The 23,752-nt window shown below is 42.0% G+C and overlaps 1 protein-coding gene across 3 annotated transcripts in view; it reads right to left on the minus strand.

Moving 5' to 3' along the window:
* Positions 1-374: 374 nt before the first annotated feature.
* The window catches only part of LOC311109184 (enhancer of polycomb homolog 1-like), a 52,682-nt gene continuing 29,304 nt past the window's right edge, over positions 375-23,752 (minus strand). For all 3 annotated transcript variants that reach the window (XM_084152022.1, XM_084152021.1, XM_084152023.1), the window contains exons 11-14: positions 4,317-4,474; positions 3,012-3,153; positions 2,324-2,756; positions 375-2,039 (exon numbers count right to left, since the gene is read on the minus strand). In XM_084152022.1, coding sequence (XP_084008148.1) covers positions 1,967-2,039; positions 2,324-2,756; positions 3,012-3,153; positions 4,317-4,474 — 806 coding nt within the window. In that variant the 3' untranslated portion in view covers positions 375-1,966. The remainder of the gene's footprint in view (positions 2,040-2,323; positions 2,757-3,011; positions 3,154-4,316; positions 4,475-23,752) is intronic.

The following is a 23,752-nucleotide window of genomic DNA, read 5'->3' on the forward strand; positions in this document are numbered from 1 at the left end:
ATGTCACACCTGCAAGGCATGCACTCTGACTCAGGCACGCACACTAAGTTATATCCCTTTGAATAATCCGTTTTAAATGAGAAACCGGATGGCTTTCAGAGAGTGGTACTGGTGCATTTATTAGAGCTTTAAAATGTGATAATGTAAACATGATGCAACAATGCAGTATAAACCATCTTAAAATCCCCCGAACATTGCTCTCTCGCTCTCTTACACACACAGCCACCCAATTGAAACATCCATAAGCCTACACAAACCCTGTATGGCATGATGAGTTACATTATTCAAAAACGACTCGTTCTTAAAAGATTTTCATTTTGAGCTTACACACACAACCATGACATTCACCCAACAGAACACAAAGAGCCACATAATCCACATAATGACCTGGGCTTTATTGTCTTATATTATCGTAGAGTTCGGTCACTTAAAAAAAAAAAAAATGTATTATTCTTTTCAGCTTCCAGGTGGGACAAGAAAACCTCAAGGATAAATCCTGCCATTGGACTGGGCATTCAGATTCTGACAACATAGAGAATAAGTACTACTAGTAGTAGCACTGTCTTTGTGCCTTACTCTTCACAGAAGAGAGCACATGTTTTTCCCCAAGGGAAGGCACCCGATACTTGTGGTTGTTGGCCTTGCAGCCGTCTGGAGTTTGAAACGGTGAGATAAGAGGAGAAAAGCAGCCTTTCTCCATAGCTACCCCCTATTAGCATTTTTTTTCTTCTGGTCAGAAATTGGAATGATACACATACAGCAATTCTAACTGCCATTCACCTCCCTTATTACCTATGCATCAACAAGTAACAAAATAATGAAGTCTTTCAATACGAAGAAGCTTACAATCATCTTTTAACCACAAGAACAGGAGAAAAATACAAAAATAACAAATCTGTTTTACAAAAATGTGTGTGGGGTTAAAATAATTAAGGGGTGGTCTCATTGCATGAAAACAAGGGACCAAAATTATACAAAAGCAGCATTAATATTGATTTAAAAAAAAGAAAAACTAACAAAAATCAATAGTGCTTTGAATCAGAAGCATCAGATAGATGCTTCTAGGAAGAGACTTCCCTAGTTTTGTTACTTGTATCGGGATAACAATGTAAATGGAAGATCCCAGGAAGAGCTTTAACCCCGCGAAGTGAAGTGAACCAAAGCCGGCCACCACCTCCTCCACCTCTGGCTCCCCTCCCCAAAGAGTCTATCTGTATATTACCATTGAATTCCACATGATCCAAAGAGAAGTGCAGGGACCCAAATGGGGGAAAACCTGCATTGTGTTCACAATATACAAAATACCCAGGAGTCCGTAGCTACCTAACATTTACTACAGCACAGGAACCAATGAAGGTACAGTGCACAAATAAAAAAGGAAACTGTAAACACAGCACAATAAATAGATAAAACAGCAGGCTCTGCACCATGCACATGTGATGAAATTTCTCTTTGTCTATACAACTCTCACATCTCACGCTCACAAGTTTATCGCTTTTTCTTTTTATTCCCAAGTGCAAAACATCACAAATAAACAAGTTTCTGTATTCAAGTAACGTATATACAAGGGGGTATTACAAATATTTAGTTACTGTACATATACCAATTTGCCATATTCATAATTTACACAATGTCAATGTTTACTCTTATTAACAGTAACGAATACAAAAACAAAACAAACATTTAAAAAGCACGAGATGAGAATTGCAACCCATGTAGTCCCCAGAGTTGCCATGGAAACATGTCTCCGTACTCAGTATGTAGTCCGTTGTGGTGTGTGGAGTCCCGCCGACCACCCGCCTGCAGTCCCTTTTGCATTCCCAATGCTACGATGCACAGCACCTAAAGAGTGGATTCAGAGAGTAGCAGCAGACTCTCAGCAGAGGACTGGTTGGCCAGCAGAGGGTTGGGTAGCGCTGGGCCTGGCTGGTCTGTCATGGTAGCTAGCAGCACCACCACAACTCTGCTACGTCACCTCCATGGCCACTGTGTTGTCCGCTATACTGTTCAGAGCTGGCTTGTCTTGATCGTGATTGTCCCTGGAAAAATACAAGACAAACACCATGTCAAAAACTGCTTCCACTAGACCCCTATTAACTTAATGTTATCAACATACAGAGTTAAAGTCAAGGCATGGCTTAACCAATTCATTTAAAAAAAAAGAACAGATTCATCACAACCCCTAACCCTATCATTTGTGAATAGCCTAGGTCTGTGTCAAGAGTATGTTTTCATAATAGCCTTCAGTTATAGTCAGGGCATGCCTTAAACAGTATGTTATTCAATGTGAGTTTGTTAGTCTGAGTATGTTGAATCATCTCACCTGGGTCCTATGTCCATGGTAGAAGCCCCGGTGACCTTGTTGGGCATCTGACAGTTGGTGTTGGCAGCCATCTTTAAGGCAGAGGAGGGCAAGGCTCCCAGGGCCCTGGGTATGTGGCGCGTAGTGGTGCCACCCAGACTGGGGAGGGCAGGGGAGGAGGGTACACTCATACGGATGTTGTTCCCAATCAGGACCTGAGTGGTGGTGGGGGAGGGGGTGGAGTTGGCAGCGTTGCTACACAGGTGGAGGGGATTCCCGTGGGCGTTGGGTGGGGAGGTGAGGGAGGAGGCGGTGACGGGAGATGTAGTGGTGGAGGAGTGGTTGGAGGAGGGCTTGAGGAAAGTGGGGGCTGATGGAGGAGGAGTGGGAGTCTGGTTGGTGTTGGGGTGGTGGGTGTGGGTGGTGCTGGCGAGGTGTAAGCCCTTGTACACTCCTGAGGGAGGGAGACATGTACACATTAGACTATACAATACATGTAATTCATCAGTAATATGCTGTGAGGAGATAGATTAAGAAAATACATTGATTAGACTAAAGCATTTCCTCAGCTCTCCAGTCCTGTGTCTCTATTCAATTATATTTATTTGCAAATCTGGTCTGCGTCCTACAATGGTACTCTCTCTCTATATAGTGCACTACTTTCGACCAGGGCCCATAGGGCTCAGATCCCATTGGCGCTGCTGCTCACCTGAGCCTGGAAAGACCCCGTTGACTCCACTTCCCAGAACCCCCTCCTCCTTGCCCTTGAAGGCCATCAGCTGGTCCGTGGTCACCAGGGCAGAGGCAGCAAACTGGGCGCTGGCAGAGTCTAACGTCTTAGATATTATACACTGGAGGGAGGACAGACGGAGTGATCAGATTGTAAAACCACTGAGCATATTAAACATGGAAGAGTCAGTGAAACCAGTCATTCCTCTAGATAATTTCTCAGGCAGGATGCAAAGCTCCCTCAAAGCAACACCAAGGCTCTCTGGCTTCTAGGGCTGTGCAAGGGATACGAAGTAAATAAGGTGTTTTATGACGTGTCCACTGGATCAGAGCATTACATGTTTCCCTTTCATGCTGAGTGGTTATCAAAAGGGAGAGACCTGGAAATATTTTTCAAATACATTGAGGAACTATTGTCACGTTTTACATTTACATTTTAGTCATTTAGCAGGCACTATTTTCCAGAGCGACTTACAGGAGCAATTAGGGTTAAGTGCCTTGCTCAAGGGCACAGAGATTTTTCACCTAGTCGGCTCGTGGAATTGAACCCTGGCCCAGCGCGCTTAACCGCTAGGCTACCTGCCGCACAAATTGACGAAACTCGTACATGGAATGAAATAAACCAAAACGTGTTTCTCACAAGTATAGCATAGGTTGGGAACTCTGTAAACAACGTGTCCACTCCGACAACAAGAACGGTAAAGGACTGTAATAATATATTGAATGCATTGACTGAAATTACTGTAAACATTGTAGTTTTGAAATTATGGGAATTAACAGTAAATTTTGGCTACTGCTGGTCATATACAGTATGTAATGAGGAATTGATACACTCAAAGGGCAAACAATTCACACAAAGAAGTTATGAAACAATGAATGCGCACAAATTGGCAGGAGAGCGTATTCTGGAGAGAGATGTGCCTTGTGCATCTTAGCCACACTCCCCTTCTTGGACTGTGGCACCCCCACAGCTTCCTCAATGGATTAGTCCACTAGACAGGCATCTCGTGTGCCATGAATTTTTTTTTCTATTTGCGACTGCTCGACTAAGAAAATCTTGGTCGACCAACAGCCTATCGACCAGTCGACTAAATGGGGTCAGCCCTACTGGCTTCTATAGGTTTCACCATTTGTGTCAAACTCTTTTAGGGGGGCCTGCCCAGCCTATATAATGGTAGAGGAAAAACAATGAAACAAATATACACAAAGCTGTTTTGGAAAATAGTGACTTGGGTATAGTAGAGGTGAGTGGCTGGTTTGTGTATAGCAGAGGAGTGCTACTGACCTGTGTGTTGGGTGGTGGTGCTGTGGATGTTGTAGTAGATGATGGGTCTGTGTTGACCTGCTGCTGTGCCTGTTGCTGCTGTTGGATCTGCTCAAGCTGCTGTTTCTGCATCAGGGACAGCTGCTCCTGGTGCTGTTGGTACTGCTCTGCGGTGAACGCTACAGAGACAGGATAACAATGTTATACACACACACACACACACACACACACACACACACACACTGGTCACAGGAGAATGAATGAAGAGTCAGGGTTCATAAAACTGACAGATGTCATGAAATTCCTTTTCCATGACATAAGCAAATTTCCATGACCAACAATTGGCGGTGTCTATGTACTTCTAAAAAAGCAAGCACAATGTGGTATCGACACTGGGAGTCTGCTCTCTGATCCCATGTACCATCTCCTGTCGTTAACTCCCCACAAAGTAGAATACATCAAAGTAGAATACCTGTTAGGCAACTGTATAAAATGCAATTGTGTTTGTTGTCCATAGCTTATGCCTGCCCATACCATAACCCCACAGTCACCATGGGGCACTCTGTTCACAACGTTGACATCAGCAAACTGCTTGCCCACATGACGCCATACACGGTCTGCGGTTGTGAGGCCAGTTGGACGTACTGCCAAATACTCTAAAATGACGTTGAGGCGGCTTATGGTAGAGAAATTAACATTACATTATCTGGCAACAGCTCTGGTGGACATTCTTGCAGTCAGCATGCCATTTGCACGCTCCCTCAAAGCACTTTTTTAACCAGGTAAGCCAGTTGAGAACAAGTTCTCATTTACAACTGCGACCTGGCCAAGATAAAGCAAAGCAGTGCGGAAAAAACAACACAGTTACATATGGAATAAACAAAACGTACAGTCAATAACACAATAGAAAATCTATATACAGTGTGTGCAAATGTAGTAAGTTATGGAGGTAAGGCAATAAATAGGCCATAGTGCAAAATAATTACAATTTAGTATTAACACTGGAGTGATAGATGTGCAGAAGATGATGTGCAAATAGAAATACTGGGGTGCAAATGAGCAAAATAAATAATGTAAATAACAATATGGGGATGAGGTAGTTGGGTGGTGCAGTGATCGGTAAGCTGCTCTGACAAGCTGCTCTGACAACTGATGCTTAAAGTTAGTGAGGGAGATAAGTGTCTCCAGCTTCAGAGATTTTTGCAGTTCATTCCAGTCATTTGCAGCAGAGAACTGGAAGGAATGGCGACCAAAGGAGGTGTTGGCTTTGGGGATGACCAGTGAGATATACCTGCTGGAGCGCATACTACGGGTGGGTGTTGCTATGGTGACTTGCTTTGGTGACAAAACGGATGGCACTGTGATAGACTACATCCAATTTGCTGAGTAGAGTGTTGGAAGCTATTTTGTAAATGACATCGCCGAAGTCAAGGATCGGTAGGATAGTCAGTTTTACAAGGGCATGTTTAGCAGCATGAGTGAAGGAGGCTTTGTTGCGAAATAGGAAGCCGATTCTAGATTTAACTTTGGATTGGAGATGCTTAATGTGAGTCTGGAAGGAGAGTTTAGTCTAACCAGACACCTAGGTATTTGTAGTTGTCCACATATTCTAAGTCAGAGCTGCCGAGAGTAGTGATTCTAGTCGGGCAGGTGGGTGCAAGCAGCGTTCGATTGAAGAGTATGCATTTAGTTTTACTAGCTTTTAAGAGCAGTTAGAGGCCACGGAAGGAGTGTTGTACAGTGGGGAGAACAAGTATTTGATACACTGCCGATTTTGCAGGTTTTCCTACTTACAAAGCATGTAGAGGTCTGTAATTTTTATCACAGGTACACTTCAACTGAGAGAGACGGAATTTTAAACAAAAATCCAGAAAATCACATTGTATGATTTTTAAGTAATTAATTTGCATTTTATTGCATGACATAAGTATTTGATCACCTACCAACCAGTAAGAATTCCGGCTCTCACAGACCTGTTAGTTTTTCTTTAAGAAGCCCTCCTGTTCTCCACTCATTACCTGTATTAACTGCACCTGTTTGAACTCGTTACCTGTATAAAAGACAACTGTCCACACACTCAATCAAACAGACTCCAACCTCTCCACAATGGCCAAGACCAGAGAGCTGTGTAAAGACATCAGGGATAAAATTGTAGACCTGCACAAGGCTGGGATGGGCTACAGGACAATAGGCAAGCAGCTTGGTGAGAAGGCAACAACTGTTGGCGCAATTATTAGAAAATGGAAGAAGTTCAAGATGACGGTCAATCACCCTCGGTCTGGGGCTCCATGCAAGATCTCACCTCGTGGGGCATCAATGATCATGAGGAAGGTGAGGGATCAGCCCAGAACTACACGGCAGGACCTGGTCAATGACCTGAAGAGAGCTGGGACCACAGTCTCAAAGAAAACCATTAGTAACACACTACGCCGTCATGGATTAAAATCCTGCAGCGCACGCAAGGTCCCCCTGCTCAAGCCAGCGCATGTCCAGGCCCGTCTGAAGTTTGCCAATGACCATCTGGATGATCCAGAGGAGGAATGGGAGAAGGTCATGTGGTCTGATGAGACAAAAATAGAGCTTTTTGGTCTAAACTCCACTCGCCGTGTTTGGAGGAAGAAGAAGGATGAGTACAACCCCAAGAACACCATCCCAAACGTGAAGCATGGAGGTGGAAACATCATTCTTTGGGGATGCTTTTCTGCAAAGGGGACAGGACGACTGCACCGTATTGAGGGGAGGATGGATGGGGCCATGTATCGCGAGATCTTGGCCAACAACCTCCTTCCCTCAGTAAGAGCATTGAAGATGGGTCGTGGCTGGGTCTTCCAGCATGACAACGACCCGAAACACACAGCCAGGGCAACTAAGGAGTGGCTCCGTAAGAAGCATCTCAAGGTCCTGGAGTGGCCTAGCCAGTCTCCAGACCTGAACCCAATAGAAAATCTTTGGAGGGAGCTGAATGTCCGTATTGCCCAGCGACAGCCCCAAAACCTGAAGGATCTGGAGAAGGTCTGTATGGAGGAGTGGGCCAAAATCCCTGCTGCAGTGTGTGCAAACCTGGTCAAGACCTACAGGAAACGTATGATCTCTAATTGCAAACAAAGGTTTCTGTACCAAATATTAAGTTCTGCTTTTCTGATGTATCAAATACTTATGTCATGCAATAATATGCAAATTAATTACTTAAAAATCATACAATGTGATTTTCTGGATTTTTGTTTTAGATTCTGTCTCTCACAGTTGAAGTGTACCTATGATAAAAATTACAGACTTCTACATGCTTTGTAAGTAGGAAAACCTGAAAAATCGGCAGTGTATAAAATACTTGTTCACCCCACTGTATATAATAAATTATCAACCCTGTAAGCAATTCAAGACTCTATTATTATGGTGGGAGATTAAAATACCGTTTTAAATAGCTCAATGGACCGTAAAGGAAATCACACTACAAACAATCACCCTCTTAAGGAAATCATGAATGTCATGGATACATTAGAACTAGTAGAGATATGGAGGCTTAAATATCCTGATCTAGTGAGATCTACATGGCGGAGACTCAATCAAGCTAGTCGTCTTAACTTCTTATGTCATTCTCATTGGCACCAAAAGTTGAAAAAGTGTTGATAGGGGACAGAATGCAGTCGGACCATCATATAATTGGCATATACATTACTCTTACTGAATTTCCACGTGGGCGAGGATATTGGAAATGTTATCAAAGCCTATTGGATGATAACTTGTTTTTAACGAGGACAGAGGAATTCATGTCGGGAAAAATCAGTTATAACATAGGTACAGCAAATCCCCTTATTGTATGGGACACCTTTAAAATGTGCCTTTAGAGGCCATGCAATTCAGTACTCATCACGAAAACAAAAGCAATTTAGGTCAAAAGAGTCCATACTAACGAAAGAAATAGGTCTAACAGAACAGATAGATAGCAATAAAAACTGTAACAGAGGCTCTGAATAAATTAGAGGAAAAACTAAAAGAAATGGAGAAACCTATTCAAGAAAGATCAAGTGTAATATTATAAAAATAAAGCAAACTGGATGGGATACGGGGAAAAATGCACCAAATTCTTTTTAAATCTTCAGCATAGGACTGCTACCAAAAATAATTTACTGAAACTGGTTACAAATGACGGAGTCACCCATGATTCACCAAATTATATTTTGAAGGAGGAAACAAAGTACTTTAAGCATATGTTTTCGTTTCAGTCGCCTCCATCTCCTCTAACTGAAGCTAATTGTAGAGATTTTTTTCTATTGATAATGTAAAATTAACAGCCATACAGAAAGACTCATGTGAAGGTGAAATTAGAGGAAGAACTTCTGGATGCAATTAAAGACTAAGTCCGGGTTAGTCGAGGTATACCAAACCTTTTTTGATATACTCAGAGGACCATTATTAGCATGTTTTAACCACTCCTATGTAAATGGTAGATTATCTGACACTCAAGAAGAAGGTCTGATCTCATTATTACTGAAACAGGATACAAGTGGAAAATACAAAGATCCAGTCCATTAAAAAAATTGGAGGCCCCTTACACTTCAGTGTTGTGATGCAAAAATTCTAGCAAAATGTATAGCTCATAGAATTAAAAAGGTATTGTCGGACATTATTCATTCTAATCAGACAGGTTTTTTACATGGAAGATACATTGGAGATAATATAAGGCAAGTACTGGACACAATAGAACACTATAAAAAATCTGTGAAACCAGGCCTGCTATTCATAGCAGACTTCGAAAAGGCATTTGATAAAGTACGACTGGGGTTTATATATACCGTATTTTCCGCACTATAAGGCGCACTTAAAAGCCTTTAATTTTCTCAAAAAACGACAGTGCGCCTTATAATCCGGAGCGCCTTATATATGGATCAATTGGTTAATTGGTTGATCCATACTGGTTGTACACGGCGCTCAAGGTGCTCTGTCAAAATGTTTCAGTATGAAAAACCAATAAAAACAATTTAATAATAATGAAATGTTTCAGTACGACTGGTAAACTACAAAGCCGCACCACTTGCAGCATTACGGTAGCCAGTACACACCGGTATTGTGCTTACTCACAGTCCCACACCACTTGTGTGTGTATAAAGACCCCAAAATGGCACCTTTCAAGAGACACGCTTACGACGCAGAGTTCAAGCTCAAGGCTGTCGGTCATGCAGTAGAATATGGGAATAGAGCAGCAGCGAGAGAATTCAACATTAATGAATCAATGGTACGGAAGTGGAGGAAGCAAGAAGATGACCTGCGCCAAGTAAAGAAGACTAAACAGAGTTTCCGCGGGAACAAAGCGAGATGGCCACAGTTAGAGGACAAACTCGAACAGTGGGTTGTTGAACAGAGAGCAGCAAGTAGAAGCGTCTCTACAGTCACTATTCGAATGAAGGCAACAGCGCTAGCACGGGACATGACAATCGATGAATTTCGAGGCGGTCCTTCTTGGTGCTTTCGTTTTATGAAAAGACGTAATCTCTCCATCCGCACACGAACTACCGTCTCGCAGCAACTGCCAAAAGATTACCAAGAAAAGCTGGTCACTTTCCGCGCATACTGCAAAAAGAAGATCACTGAAAAGAAGATCCGGCCAGAGCACATCACCAACATGGACGAGGTTCCACTCACCTTTGATATTCCCGTGAACCGCACTGTGGAGAAAACGGGGACCAGTACGGTGTCTGTACGTACCACAGGGAATGAGAAGTCATCCTTCACTGTAGTTCTCGCCTGCCAGGCTAATGGCCAGAAACTTCCACCCATGATTATTTTCAAGAGGAAGACCTTGCCAAAAGAGAACTTTCCAGCCGGCGTCGTCATCAAAGCTAGCCCGAAGGGATGGATGGATGAGGAAAAGATGAGTGAGTGGCTGAGAGAAATTTACGTCAAGAGACCGGGTGGCTTTTTCCACACAGCTCCGTCCCTATTGATCTACGACTCAATGCGCGCCCATATCACCGATGCTGTCAAAAAACAAGTGAAGCAAACTAATTCGGAGCTTGCCGTCATTGCGGGTGGATTAACTAAAGAACTCCAGCCGCTAGATATTGGTGTCAACAGGGCGTTCAAAGCTAGACTGCGAGCTGCGTGGGAGCAGTGGATGACAGAAGGCGAACACACGTTCACCAAGACGGGGAGACAGCGCTGGGCGACTTACGCCACTATCTGCCAATGGATCGTGGATGCCTGGGCTGATATATCGGTCTCAACTGTGGTCAAAGCTTTCACGAAGGCAGGAATAATCTCTGAACTGCCAGGCAACAGCAGCGACACTGACTCGGATAATGACGAGAGGGAGCCGGGCAGGTTGGATGCCGTAGTCGCCCAACTGTTCAATTCGGACACTGAAGAAGAAGAATTCGAGGGGTTCGTGGATGGGGAACAGGGGCGGTGTGTTCAATAGGGCGATATGGGCGACGCACTGCCAAACGGGAAAAGGAAGGGATTTTTTTTCTAATCTATTATATCACGGCAACAGTAGTTATCAGTGTTGTAATCTAGACGTCTGGTCTGATCTGCCACTAAATGTCCAATCAGGCTAAAGTCGTGCTTCAAATGGCCACCCCCCCTTTTGGGGCGATTTCAGTCAGGTTGAAAATCGCCCAGAAGTCTGTCATAGACTCCCATGTAAAATCTATTTTTTTCAAATATCAGAGCTTTCAATACAATCTCTATGGGTGTCTGAGGGCTTGCACTTACGCGCTTTCGTCATACGTAACATAACCATGAACGTAACTAAGAAAAGAGCGGGTAGCCTCATCAATCAATTCACTATTACTGTCAAAATGGCAGTGCAACTCGATTGTCTCTTTGAAAGAAGTTCCTTTTTGTCGGCGAACAAATCAAGATAAATTGGCAACGAAACAATTAGGACCTCCCAGACCAAATTTAATAATTCAACAGGTTTCTACTAAAGGCGGAAAGTCCTACACCCGAGGATTTTCCAAAAATTGGTACGAACGAAAAAAGAACATTGCCACTCAACTGGATGAGGGATACAGGCTAGCTGTCCGCCGCCACAACGATGAGGTTAGTGTTGATAATCACAAGTTTACTGGAGAACTGAGACCAAGTAGAGACTTTGGACAGGGTGGATATGGTATAATAAAGGCAGTTTATTCAGAGGTAAAGATATCTGGAATCGCGTGCACGGACCCGTTCGTCAAACTCTTAGGGAGCTATACATTAAGCCCCATTACTTACCATATCAGATAAGAGAAATTGCTGCAGCTACATATATTTTACATCCTGGCCCTACATAGTTCACTATTTGCATCACTTACCAAAATATTACATGTGGTCATATATGCTTGGAAAGTGGAGATGCCATAGAACGTCAAAAAAGTAAACATTGCTGGAGACACATTGCCGTTTTGGAGAAGACATCGCGTTTGCTAGCGAAGAGATTTGTTGTGGCAAATGAACTTGGGCTGGGAATTGCCAGGAACCTCACGATAAGATATATGCATTGCGAGTCTCATGATTCTATACGTATTGCGATTCGATACTGTGATTTTATTGCGCACCATATGTCTGTTGCAGAGGGATCAGAAAGCCATGAGAACGAGTTTTGATCAGTCATGGAAATAAAAGTGCTGAAAACAAATTGGCTCCCAATGTGAAAAGATTGAGAACAAGCTATGAAGGAACAATAATGGTGTTTTGGTGCAGGTACAGCCAACTAGCGCTAAAATATTGCGATATTGTCAATACAGTATATCGTAAAGTATCACTATGTAACTCGATTTCTTTCACCCCAATCCCTCAAATTAACGGTAAATAACTGAATTGTTTGCCCCACATTTAGCTAAGATGATTAGCTAGCCAGCTAAAATGTTTTATTTAGTTAGCAGTCGCATCTACAATAGTTTACTGTCAATAACATGTCTCCAAAAATGACGTGGTGTCTCCAATTGTGTTGACATTTTACAATTGCGATGCGCATCCATGAGTATCCACTTTCTGTAGCTCAGCTGGTAGAGCACGGCGCTTGTAACGCCAAGGTAGTGGGTTCGATCCCCGGGACCACCCATACACAAAAATGTATGCACGCATGACTGTAAGTCGCTTTGGATAAAAGCGTCTGCTAAATGGCATATTATTATTATTATTATTATTATTATCTGAAGAGAGCCCCGAAACATTGTGTGCAGACATTTTATGCAATAAATGAAGTAGGTTGAATCTAGTAGTTCTGATCTTCTGATTGGTCCTGATGAGTTGGGCGAGGTCCCCTCCAGGCTACTGTCACTGTTGCATTGGCTCTGAGTCGGGTTCTCTGTCTTCAAATGTTCAGCCTAAGAGAGGGGATTTTTGTGTGTGTGTGTGTGTGTGTGTGTTTAACAGTGATGTGTGTGTGTGTGTGTGTGTGTGTGTGTGTGTGTGTGTGTGTGTGTGTGTGTGTTTAACAGTGATGATGTGTGTGTGTGTGTGTTTGTGTGTGTGTGTGTGTGTGTGTCCTCAGAGCAAGAACTCGTGAGTTGGAAGAACTGAGAGGCCTATGGCGTGGGTGTTGTCCTTGGCCACCTGCTGACAAGGCTGACAAGATAGGACCCTTTTGTCCATTGTTATTGGATAGGAACAGAACTTATAACCAGCTCCTGACCTAAATAGATCTTAGCACAACATTTTACTCAACATATCATATTCCATATTCACTATAACAAATATATTTACTACGACATTAGCAAGAACCGCCACATCCTCAGCCGGCTAATCCAGTGTGTGAAGTTTTGCGGAGTGTTTGAGTTAGCTTTGCGAGGCAAAGATGAAACTGAGGGCTCCACCAACCCTGGTAAGCCAACACTTTTGAGATCAGTCAATAAATGCTTCTGGTATTGACTTATATGCTGCCCCTGTCTTCATGTTGTTGCTGGACATATCTTTTTTAAAATGTGTGTAGGTCACCTAAATCATCAGAAAAATTGCCCCCCCTGAGAATTTTTTCAGGAGCCGCCACTGATGGGGAATGAACTGAAAAAGTGAGCTTTACGTGTTATATGTAACTGAACAATGTTGAGTTATGCACTAACGTTTGATTTAGTGGTATCAGACTGTTTCTTTTACTACGTGTTTACTGAATCAGGGAAAGGTTCCTCTCCACGTTTGGGAGAAGAGTGAGCAAGGCTGGGAGATATTGTTAATATGCACATTAACGTTTGAACAACATTACCATGGGAGTGAACGGAGTTGTCAGAACGCTTAATAAAGTTTGACTTTATCTGACTGTTTTGTTGACATTCCTTTTAGCACAGCTCCATCTAGTGGATGCATAACGCAACCCCAGTCAATTCGTTTGACTACAGTATCTTCTATTCTATGCGCCTTATAATCCGGTGCGCCCTATATATGAAAACAGTTCTAAAATAGGCCATTCATTGAAGGTGCGCCTTATAATCCGGTGCGCCTTAGTGCGGAAAATACGGTAAATGCCTGGAGCGTTTCAATTTTGGAGAATCTCTTATAAAATGGATTAAAATCATGTATAGTAACCCTAGGTGTAAAATAGTAAATAATGGCTATGAAAATTAAAATATACACATCGCAAGATATTTGGCGAAATAGACAGACATACCTATATTTCCCCTATAGGAAACAATGGGACGACCCCAGAGTTCAATTAGTAATTTTTTGTTGTTGACGTTTTAACTACCAGCAATTGGTTCGACCTGGGCAGGTCTCATTGCCAACAAAAGCGAAGCAGGCATTGTGACCTAGAACAATGGGCTGGGAATAGAACATTAGGATGGCGAGTTGGTGCCACGGTGCTCAATAGAACTAATATGAGCTGGCAGGGTGAAAAATGCCCTAAAATAAAGGCCTGTTTTTTCGTGATTACTTCAAAACTACGGCAAGCGGCTGGGACATATGGTAATATTATGAAACTGGGCTCCATGGCGGAAGCAATAAACTAGTTTTCATCAGAAAAAAAGCGTTGTTAAAAATTGCATGTGTCCAGCCTAATAATGTGACAAGTGAAATGAAGAACACAATAACAATAATAATAAGCCATTTAGCAGACGCTTTTATCCAAAGCGACTTACAGTCATCTGTGCATACATTTTTACCTATGGGTGGTCCCGGGGATCGAACCCACTACCCTGGAGTTACAAGCGCCATGCTCTACCAATTGAGCTACAGAGGACCACAATATGTTGTCTTCTAACATATTGCACAAGTTGACTGCAGGTATTTACTTAAAAAGTAGCTACAAATATTAAAATGTATAGAATAACTTCAAAGTAATAGTTTCAATGGTATTAACGGTATGAAAAACCATCCCTAGGCTATTTCCAAATACCCCGGTATACCGCACAAGCCTAATGTTAGACTGTCTTTTTATTCAGCTGAAGCAAGCCCAAACATTTTATTCTGGAAATTCACAATTTCTAGTTTTGTCATATTTATTTTAGCTACCATAGAAGTGTTTACTTTGCAGGCTGACTAGCATCTACTGAGTTGCAATGTCCCATACATTGGATGGCCAAATCAAACCTGTTTTCAAGTCACACAATCCAAAAGAAAGGCTACATCTAAATATTTTTTCCTAAAATTACTGTTTGCGATTCACAAATAATTTAGATTCACATGATTCGATTCACCACGATTGAACCTAATCCCAACTAATACAATGGCGAAGTGAATCGTTCGTTTTGTCAAAGAGTCATTTAAATGAATCATATGAATTGTTACAAAAAGTAAATCAACTTTGTATGTCCTTATTTGCGAGTGTGTGTACATTTTTCTGGAACATGACGACAACATTAATACATGCTAATAATAGCTAAACCGTTAACTAGAGCGTACAAGATACTGTATGTTTTGAATAGGCTACCTAGTTATTAGTCTGTTCCCTATCATATTTTATATGCTAGGCATACCTGCTGATGCAATGTCCGACTCATCTCTCTCCTTGAGCAACGGCCCACTCGTCTCACACACATGCAGGTGATGCGCGCAAACACAAACGGGCTAAAGTGTAATTCATATCCTGGCTGATATGTTGACAAATTATTACATTAATTTCCATACTTTCCCAAGCCTGGAAAACACCATTTAAAAATTCCATGACTTTTCCAGGATTTTCATGATCGTACGAACCCTGAGAGTTGAGGTAATATGCAGATCCTATATTTCTCCACCAGTCATAATAAAGCAAAGAAAAGCCTGCACAGTGCACACGGTAGGCTATATGCCGCTCCCATGCCTTGTTCTTTCCTGCACCCACATATACACAACGTTTTGGCTGTAATCAGCTCCAAGGCTGACTTTGTACACATGTAGCTTGTCATCTAGATAGATCAACATTCAATATCTTCACCAAGCTGGTGACTCTTCATTTGAGTCATTAGCGTGGCTGACAGAATAGAATAACATCAAAATAGCTAGCTTTCTATGACGTCAGAATTTTGTTCAGTGATAGGTCTACCGTTGTAATCAAATAATCAGACCCAGTATAATCCTCAATCTAAGTCCTAAATTTGACCCTTAGCGTGGCTGACAAAATGCATCACAATACCGTACCCTCTGACATTAGCCAGGAATATAAACCTGTCAGACTCACTCCTGTGATAATGTTTTTTTCAGTTAACTCAGTAGATCAGCCTTGTGTGACTGGTATAACAGGATACACTGCTGCTCTCAAACCATCTAATTCATTTCACACACCAAGACTGCATCCCAAATGGCATCCTATTCCCTATAAATAGTACACATTTGCCTAAATTGAAGACTAACCACGTGTCTGGCACGAGACACTGCCAAAGCAAGTTGACAGACACGTGCTAAAGAACAATTAAGGTCAACCTGAGCATGAGAAAACGAAATAGCTTATTTCCTAATTAAACTACTTTCATATTTACCTTGAATTTGCCAAATGTAATGTTATTGTTACTAGAAAGTAGGAAACAAAGTCTCAAAATAAGTATTTTCAGTCAACCAGATTTCATAGCTTTCGGCAATGGCTCACATAACTTGTTTTGGTACTCACATCCGTCCCTGTGTTTCTGACCAAGTCAGAAGATTAATGAAACAATATCAAACAAATGTTTGTCCATTGAGTGTTAGTATAGAATTGTACAATCTAGTGAAGATAGAACGCTGATTTGGACAGACAGTGTCACATCAGTAACGTTTTTCAGGAAAGGTTATTGTGGATGCGTTTTGAGTATGATGGTATGCAAACTTTCTGTGCAAAGCTAACTTTCATCAAGGGCTTAGGTGATGTATAATTGGTTTCCTTTCTCTTTGTCAGTACTCGTTCTAAGCGTAACGGATGTGACCGTTACGGACGCTTCATAACATGATCAATGACTCGCTAGTCAGCATCACTGCATAATGTGATCATAATAGAATGTTCATGCCCTTCCTACTGCTTCAGAAGTGTGTTTATGATAGCAAACAAGCAAGCGGGCAATATCTCTGTGTGTGATCTATTTCGGGTGTCCTCACGTTCTCATATGAACTGCAACCATGCGCTGTTCTGCTAACTGGAGCATTGGATGTGATCACATGGCATAATAAAGGTCTTAAAGATCCATCAGAAACGTTCACTGGTCATGCTGAGTTTACTTCTTTGTGTAACTACCGGTACCCCCAATGACAATATTGGTCTGTATCTGTGTAGTCTGCCATGCGCATGCTTGTGAACTGCAGCTGTCAAGCCTCAGGTGATTTACGACCTGACAAGAAATGTCTGTGAAAGTGCAAACCTATGCCACTGTTTTTTTTTACCATTTCATGTACCGAAAATGAAGTTCATAAGAAAGACATCAACATAATGACATATGTCAAGATATTGTACCAAAAAAAAAAATGTGTAGAGATGAGGGATGAGTCCAGCTAACTCAAATTAACAAGGGAATGAAATGAGTATCAATCCCTGAGTCTAGGGTTAGAGGTATACACTTAGTCTACAAAACAATAACACATGCTCTTTCCTTGACATACACTGACCAGGTGAATCCAGGTGAAAGCCATGATTCCTTATTGATGTCACTTGTTAAATCCACTTCAAAAATCAGTGTAGATGAAGGGGAGTAGACATGTTAAAGAAGGATTTTTAAGCCTTGAGACATGGATTGGTATGTGTTCCATTCAGAGGGTGAATGGGCAAGACAAAAAATATATAAGTGCCTTTGAATGGGGTATGGTAGAAGGTGCCAGGCGCACCAGTTTGTGTCAAGAACTGCAACGCTGCTGGGTTTCACGCTCAACAGTTTCCTGTGTGTATCAAGAATGATCCACCACCCAAAGGACATCCAGCCAACTTGACAACTGAATCATTGGAGTCAACATGGGCCAGCATCCCTGTGGAACGCTTTCGACACCTTGTAGAGTCCATATGGGTGGGTGCAACTTAATTAGGAAGGTGTTCCTAATATTTGGTATACTCTGCAGTTTGTGGGTCTATTGGGGCGGCAGGTAGCTTAGTGGTTAAGAGCGTTGTGCCAGTAACCGAAAGGTCGCTGGTTCTAATCCCCAAGCCGACTAGGTGAAAAATCTGTCGATATGCCCTTGAGCAAGGCACTTAACCCCAATTGCTCCTGTAAGTCGCTCTGGATAAGAAAGTCTGCTAAATGACTAAAATGTAAAAATGTAAATTTGAAATGGAGTGCAGTGTCATCCTTTTCGGTCTGTCTTTTGGGACCCTGTCACATCCATAACAACATTTACCTCGTGTTATTATGAAAGTGCAAATAGTTATATAATTGTTGACGTATGCAGCACTAATTCGGAATTAAAATAGAGTTTTTCAAACATTTGTGCATTTATGGATGGTTAAGATGGGACCCACGAGTGGACTTTGATAGCCTATGCAATAATTTTTCAAGATACTGGTGATTTCTTGGTTCTTTGAGGTACACTGCATTTTCACATGACAACAAAAGTTATGAACTTTAGGGAAAAAATCTTTACTATATAAAGACTTATTTTGCAGTGTCACATCCATAACGTTACATTTTCCTCTGAAGTATATATGACAATTTGTTGTTAGTGTGTGTAGCCAAGCCTTACTTTCAAAGTGGCTATTAATATTTTACCGTAAGACTTTGAGATTCAGACTTTTTGCTGATGTGTCCATTCTCCAAAAAAATGCCTGTCCATTTCCGTCACATCCAAGTCAAGACATTCTCAATCCACATCCTACACTTAGCCAGCCGCTGTGGTTTGGGTCAATACATCTTTCCAGACTCCAGGTGTGGTTCGAGAAGCGTGTAACCTCTTATTAGGCCACTCTATGCACTGGTCAAACCTTTGTCAGAACATAGGCTACTCAAACACAAATACACTTAGTGACATCAAAAGTCGACTAAGTGAACATACACACCAGTGCCCACAGGAGCACGTGCATGGCAAAATATGCCTCCCCAAAATGGTAATTTTTCCATATATTGACACACCCTGTTTGAGGCTACTGAGCTTGTCTGATGCTTTAAGCACTGCGATTAAAAATTAAGACACAAATTACTAAAGAGAGCTAGAGATCAATATAGCCTAAAAAGAAAATAACTGTTCCGACCCTTCTCCTCCCACTGCCCTTTCTAGATACGCTCCTGAAGTTGCCAGTAATGCCAAGTCGTCTTACCATTTCTACTGATCTGCATGTGTGCCAGTTATGATTTTCTTATGCACATTTTCGTGGAAGTTTCATTTCATTTATAATAAAGTCTTCATATCTCAAAATCAAATCAAAATGATATCTAAATGAAAATGCTACAAATCTAAACATAACTTTATTGCCATTGCTAATATGTATAAATAGCCTTTATAAAGCCAACAAATAAAAATATTGCAGGCAGCAGGTATAAAGAATGTAGTACTGGTGAGCCATCCCCGTGGCCTCCGCAATGGATTAGTTCACTCAGACAGGCATCTCGTGTGCCATATTTTTTTTAATAAAAATACATTTTCATATCGCAAAAAATAAAAAACTGTGCGAAGTTGATGGATATTGGCGGGACCTGGAACATGTTTTCGTACACATAGATCCAGAGCATCGCAAACATGCTCAATGGGTGATCTGTCTGGTGAGTATGCTGGCAATGGAAAAACTGGGACATTTTGTACAGATCCTTACGACATGGGGATGTGCATTATCAAGCTGAAACATGAGGTGATGGCGGCTGATGAATGGCACGACATTGGGCCTCAGGATCTCGTCACGGTGTCGCTGTGCATTGAAATTGCCATCGATAAAATGCAATTGTGTTTGTTGTCCTTAGCTTAAGCCTGCCCATACCATAACCTCACCACTATCCACGGGGCACTCTGTTCACAACATTGACATCAGAAAACCGCTGGCTCACACAACGCCATACGTCTGCCATCTGCAGTTGAAACCAGGATTCATCCATGAAGAGCACACCTTTCGAGCGTGCCAGTGTCCATCGAAGTTGAGCATTTGCCCGCTGAAGTCGCCAAACTGCAGTCAGGTCAAGACCCTTCAGTTGTGCAAACCCACATTTTAATCAGCTGACCAGGTGGCTGGTCTCAGACAATCCCGCAGGTGAAGAAGCCAGATGTGGAGGTCCTGGGCTAGCGTAGTTACACGTGGGGTATGTGGTTGTGAGGCCGGTTGGAACTACTGTCAAATTCTCTAAAACGACGTTGGAAGCAGCTTATGGAAGAGAAGTTAACATAACATTTTCTGGCAACAGGTCTGGTGGACATTCCTGCAGTCAGCATGCCAAGTGCACACTCCCTCAAAACTTGAGACATCTGTGGCACTGTGTTGTGTGACAAAACTGCACATTTTAGAATGTCCTTTTATTGTCCCCAGAACAAGGTGAATCTGTGTACTGATCATGCTACTTAAAATCAGCTTCTTGATAATCCATCCAAATCAAATAAAATGTTATTGGCCACATGCGCCGAATACAACAGGTGCAGACATTACAGTGAAATGCTTACTTACAGCCCTTAACCAACAGTGCATTTATTTTTAATAAAAAAGTACAATAAAACAAAAAAGTGTTGAGAAAAAAAGAGCAGAAGTAAAATAAAATAACAGTAGGGAGGCTATATATACAGGGGGGTACCGGTGCAGAGTCAATGTGCGGGGGCACCGGCTAGTTGAGGTAGTTTAAGTAATATGTACATGTGGGTAGAGTTCAAGTGACTATGCATAAATAATTAACAGAGTAGCAGCAGCGTAAAAATATGGGGTGGGGGGGGGGTGGGGGGCAGTGAAAATAGTCCGGATAGCCATGATTAGCTGTTCAGGAGTCTTATGGCCTGGGGGTAGAAGCTGTTGACTTGAATGTTGAGAAGTCTTTTGGACCTAGACTTGGCACTCCGGTACCGCTTGCCGTGCGGTAGCAGAGAGAACAGTCTATGACTAGGGTGGCTGGAGTCTTTGACAATTTTGAGGGCCTTCCTCTGACACCGCCTGGTATAGAGGTCCTGGATGGTAGAAAGCTTGGCCCAAGTGATGTACTGGGCCATACGCACTACCCTCTGTAGTGCCTTGCGGTCGGAGGCCAAGCAGTTGCCATACCAGGCGGTGATGCAACCAGTCAGGATGCTCTCGATGGTGCAGCTGTATAATTTTTTGAGGAGCTGAGGACCCATGCCAAATCTTTTCAGTCTCCTGTGGGGGAATAGGCTTTGTCGTGCCCTCTTCACGACTGTCTTGGTGTGTTTGGACCATGATAGTTCGTTGGTGATGTCGACGCCAAGGAACTTGAAGCTCTCAACCTGTTCCACTACAGCCCCGTCGATGAGAATGGGGGCGTGCTCAGTCCGCTTTTCTTTTTTCCTGTATTCCACAATCATCTCCTTTGTCTTGGTCACGTTGAGGGAGAGGTTGTCCACCTGACAGGTGTGGCATAACTTGGCAAAGGACAAAATGCTCACTAACTGGAATGTAAACACGTGTACAAAACTTGAGCGAAATAAGCTTTTTGTGCATATGAACATTTTCTGGGATCTTTTATTTCAGCTCATGAAACATGGGACCAACACTTTACATGTTGCGTTTATATTTTTGTTCAGTAGAGTTGCCTACCCGTCTTACACGTTTGTTCTATGAGATAATATCAGTCAGTTAACATGACCTTTATGAATTATGAAGCCTTTATGGGCTTGTTTTGATGAAATAAATGTTTTTGTTTTTTTAAATTCACAGAAAATGACATTCTGATGGAGATGATCTCCTAGAACAAAGCGCATAACATGCGAACCTCATCGGACGTTGCAAAATTGATTAACATGTATGTGTAAATCTATCATTTCACCCACACCGCTCGCGTGCGTGAACAAGCGTCTGCGTATCCAAGCGCTAAAATAGAACTTGGATCTATTTTAAACGCTCCAATAAGGAAGTCCCTTCCTTATTGGATATCAGGAAGATACAAACCCATGTTGATGCTTGAAAGACAAACGAGAGAATAATAAAAGATAACTAAAAACGAACTAGGTTTACCTTATCTGGGGATTAATCGTCTTTGTGTCATGATCACATCTGGTGGGGATAGACAAAATCAACATGTGCCGGTGTAGTGAGCATGTAAGATCTCCTAAGCCTGTGTTTAACAGACCTTATTTTCAGCGTTTATCCAAAAACCCTATTAAAAAATCCATTACTTTCCCCATAGGCTTTGGAATTAGCCTCCGCAAGTGCCTACAAAAAGACACCATTACTATTGCTCTCTATATTCCAGCCTTCAGACACCATAGCATGAAGGGTAGGACTATCAAGGCTAAACTTGAACAAGCCAAGACTCTAGCTTGATACACCATCTAGGTAAGCCTGACAGTGTTTAGCATGCAGCAGACTCCCCTCTACGGCCATCGGTCCTCTTCCGAATGTAATTATACAACACCATTTCTAATTGACTCCCGAGCCGGGAGAACAGGAATTAATGTATTCTTATAAGGAAGCAGTGTATGAATGCAGAATGTTAATTTGGTTTACAGTCAGAAGAGGCGTCGCTTTCTGAAGGAGAAAAATACACCATTAAAACACCTAATCAGGATCAGATACAGAAAAGCTAAACAGTGAGCCTTTAAAAATGCTAATTTCTCTCTCCTTCGCACCCTCCCTCTCACGGGCGTGCGCACGCGAAACAATGGTAGCTCACAATTTCATGCATGGAGACATTTTCCAATTACACCCCTCCCCACATACCACACACACACACTCACTCAAAGCCTGCTCAATTCTCTCATTCTGATTCACACTAAACCTTTATAGCTCTGCCAGAACAGAAAAACTGTATTTTCAAGAAGATAATGCTCCTGTGACGAGGTCAAAACAAACCAACCGCCTTATCTATTTATCTCAGTGTAGGAATGCTGATCTAGGATCAGATCCCCCCTATTAATTATTATTTAACCTCTTCAGGATCGGACCCTTTTTTCAATTTTCGTCTAAAATGACATACCCAAATCGAACTATTGTAGCTCAGGACCTGAAGCAAGGATATGCATATTCTTGATACCATTTGAAAGGAAACACTTTCAAGTTTGTGGAAATGTGAAATTAATGTAGGAGAATATAACACATTAGATCTGGTAAAAGATAAACCTGCGTTTTTTCTCTCTCCATCATCTTTGAAATGCAAGAGAAAGGCCACAATATAATATTGCAGTTTAGGCACAATTTAGATTTGCCACTTGATGGCAGCAGTGTGTGTGCAAAGTTTCAGATTGATCCAGTGAAGCATTGCAATACTGGACTATTTTGTATCAAGTCTGCCCAAATTTGCCAAATTGGTCGATTGATAAATGTTCAAGTACATAACTATAGAGAACATACAAAAATGATATGGTAATACAAAATGTAAGTTTACACACTCCCAGGAATGTCATACATGTAGATGGCCGGGCGGGGTGGGTGTGGAGCCAGAGAAAGCAGGGGTTCAAACTGTAGAACCCAGTACCTACATTTGAAAATAAAAATGGATTTTATAAAAAAAAAAACGATGCTACATTTTATCTCTGGGATCCTTAGGATGACAAATCAGAGCACGATTACTGAATGTAAGTACATTGTTTACTTTCAGAGGTGAATGTATCAAACCAGTTGACATGATACATTTTTGTTGTTGTGCACTCTCCTCAAACAATAGCAAGGTTTTTTTCACTGTAGTAGCTACTGTAAATTTGACAGTGCAGTTAGATTAACAAGAATTTAAGCTTTCTGCCCATATAAGACATGTCTATGTCCTGGAAAGTTTGCTGTTACTTACAGCAGTCATGCTAATCACATTAGCGCACGTTAGCTCAACCGTCCCGTATACGGGACACCGATTCCGTAGAGGTTAAAAGTCAAAACTTATCCTAGATCAGCACTCCTACTCGTAGATGATTTGTGTATACGGGCCAGGTCAAAACTTAAGTAGTGCATTATATAGGGAATCGGGTGCTACGTGGGAAACAGAATAGCAGAAATTCCTCGACTCTGAGGCACAGCAAACTTACAACAAACCAGTACTCAGAAA

The sequence above is a fragment of the Coregonus lavaretus genome (assembly GCF_964263955.1).
Source record: "Coregonus lavaretus genome assembly, chromosome: 34".
NCBI classification, from domain to species: domain Eukaryota; kingdom Metazoa; phylum Chordata; class Actinopteri; order Salmoniformes; family Salmonidae; genus Coregonus; species Coregonus lavaretus.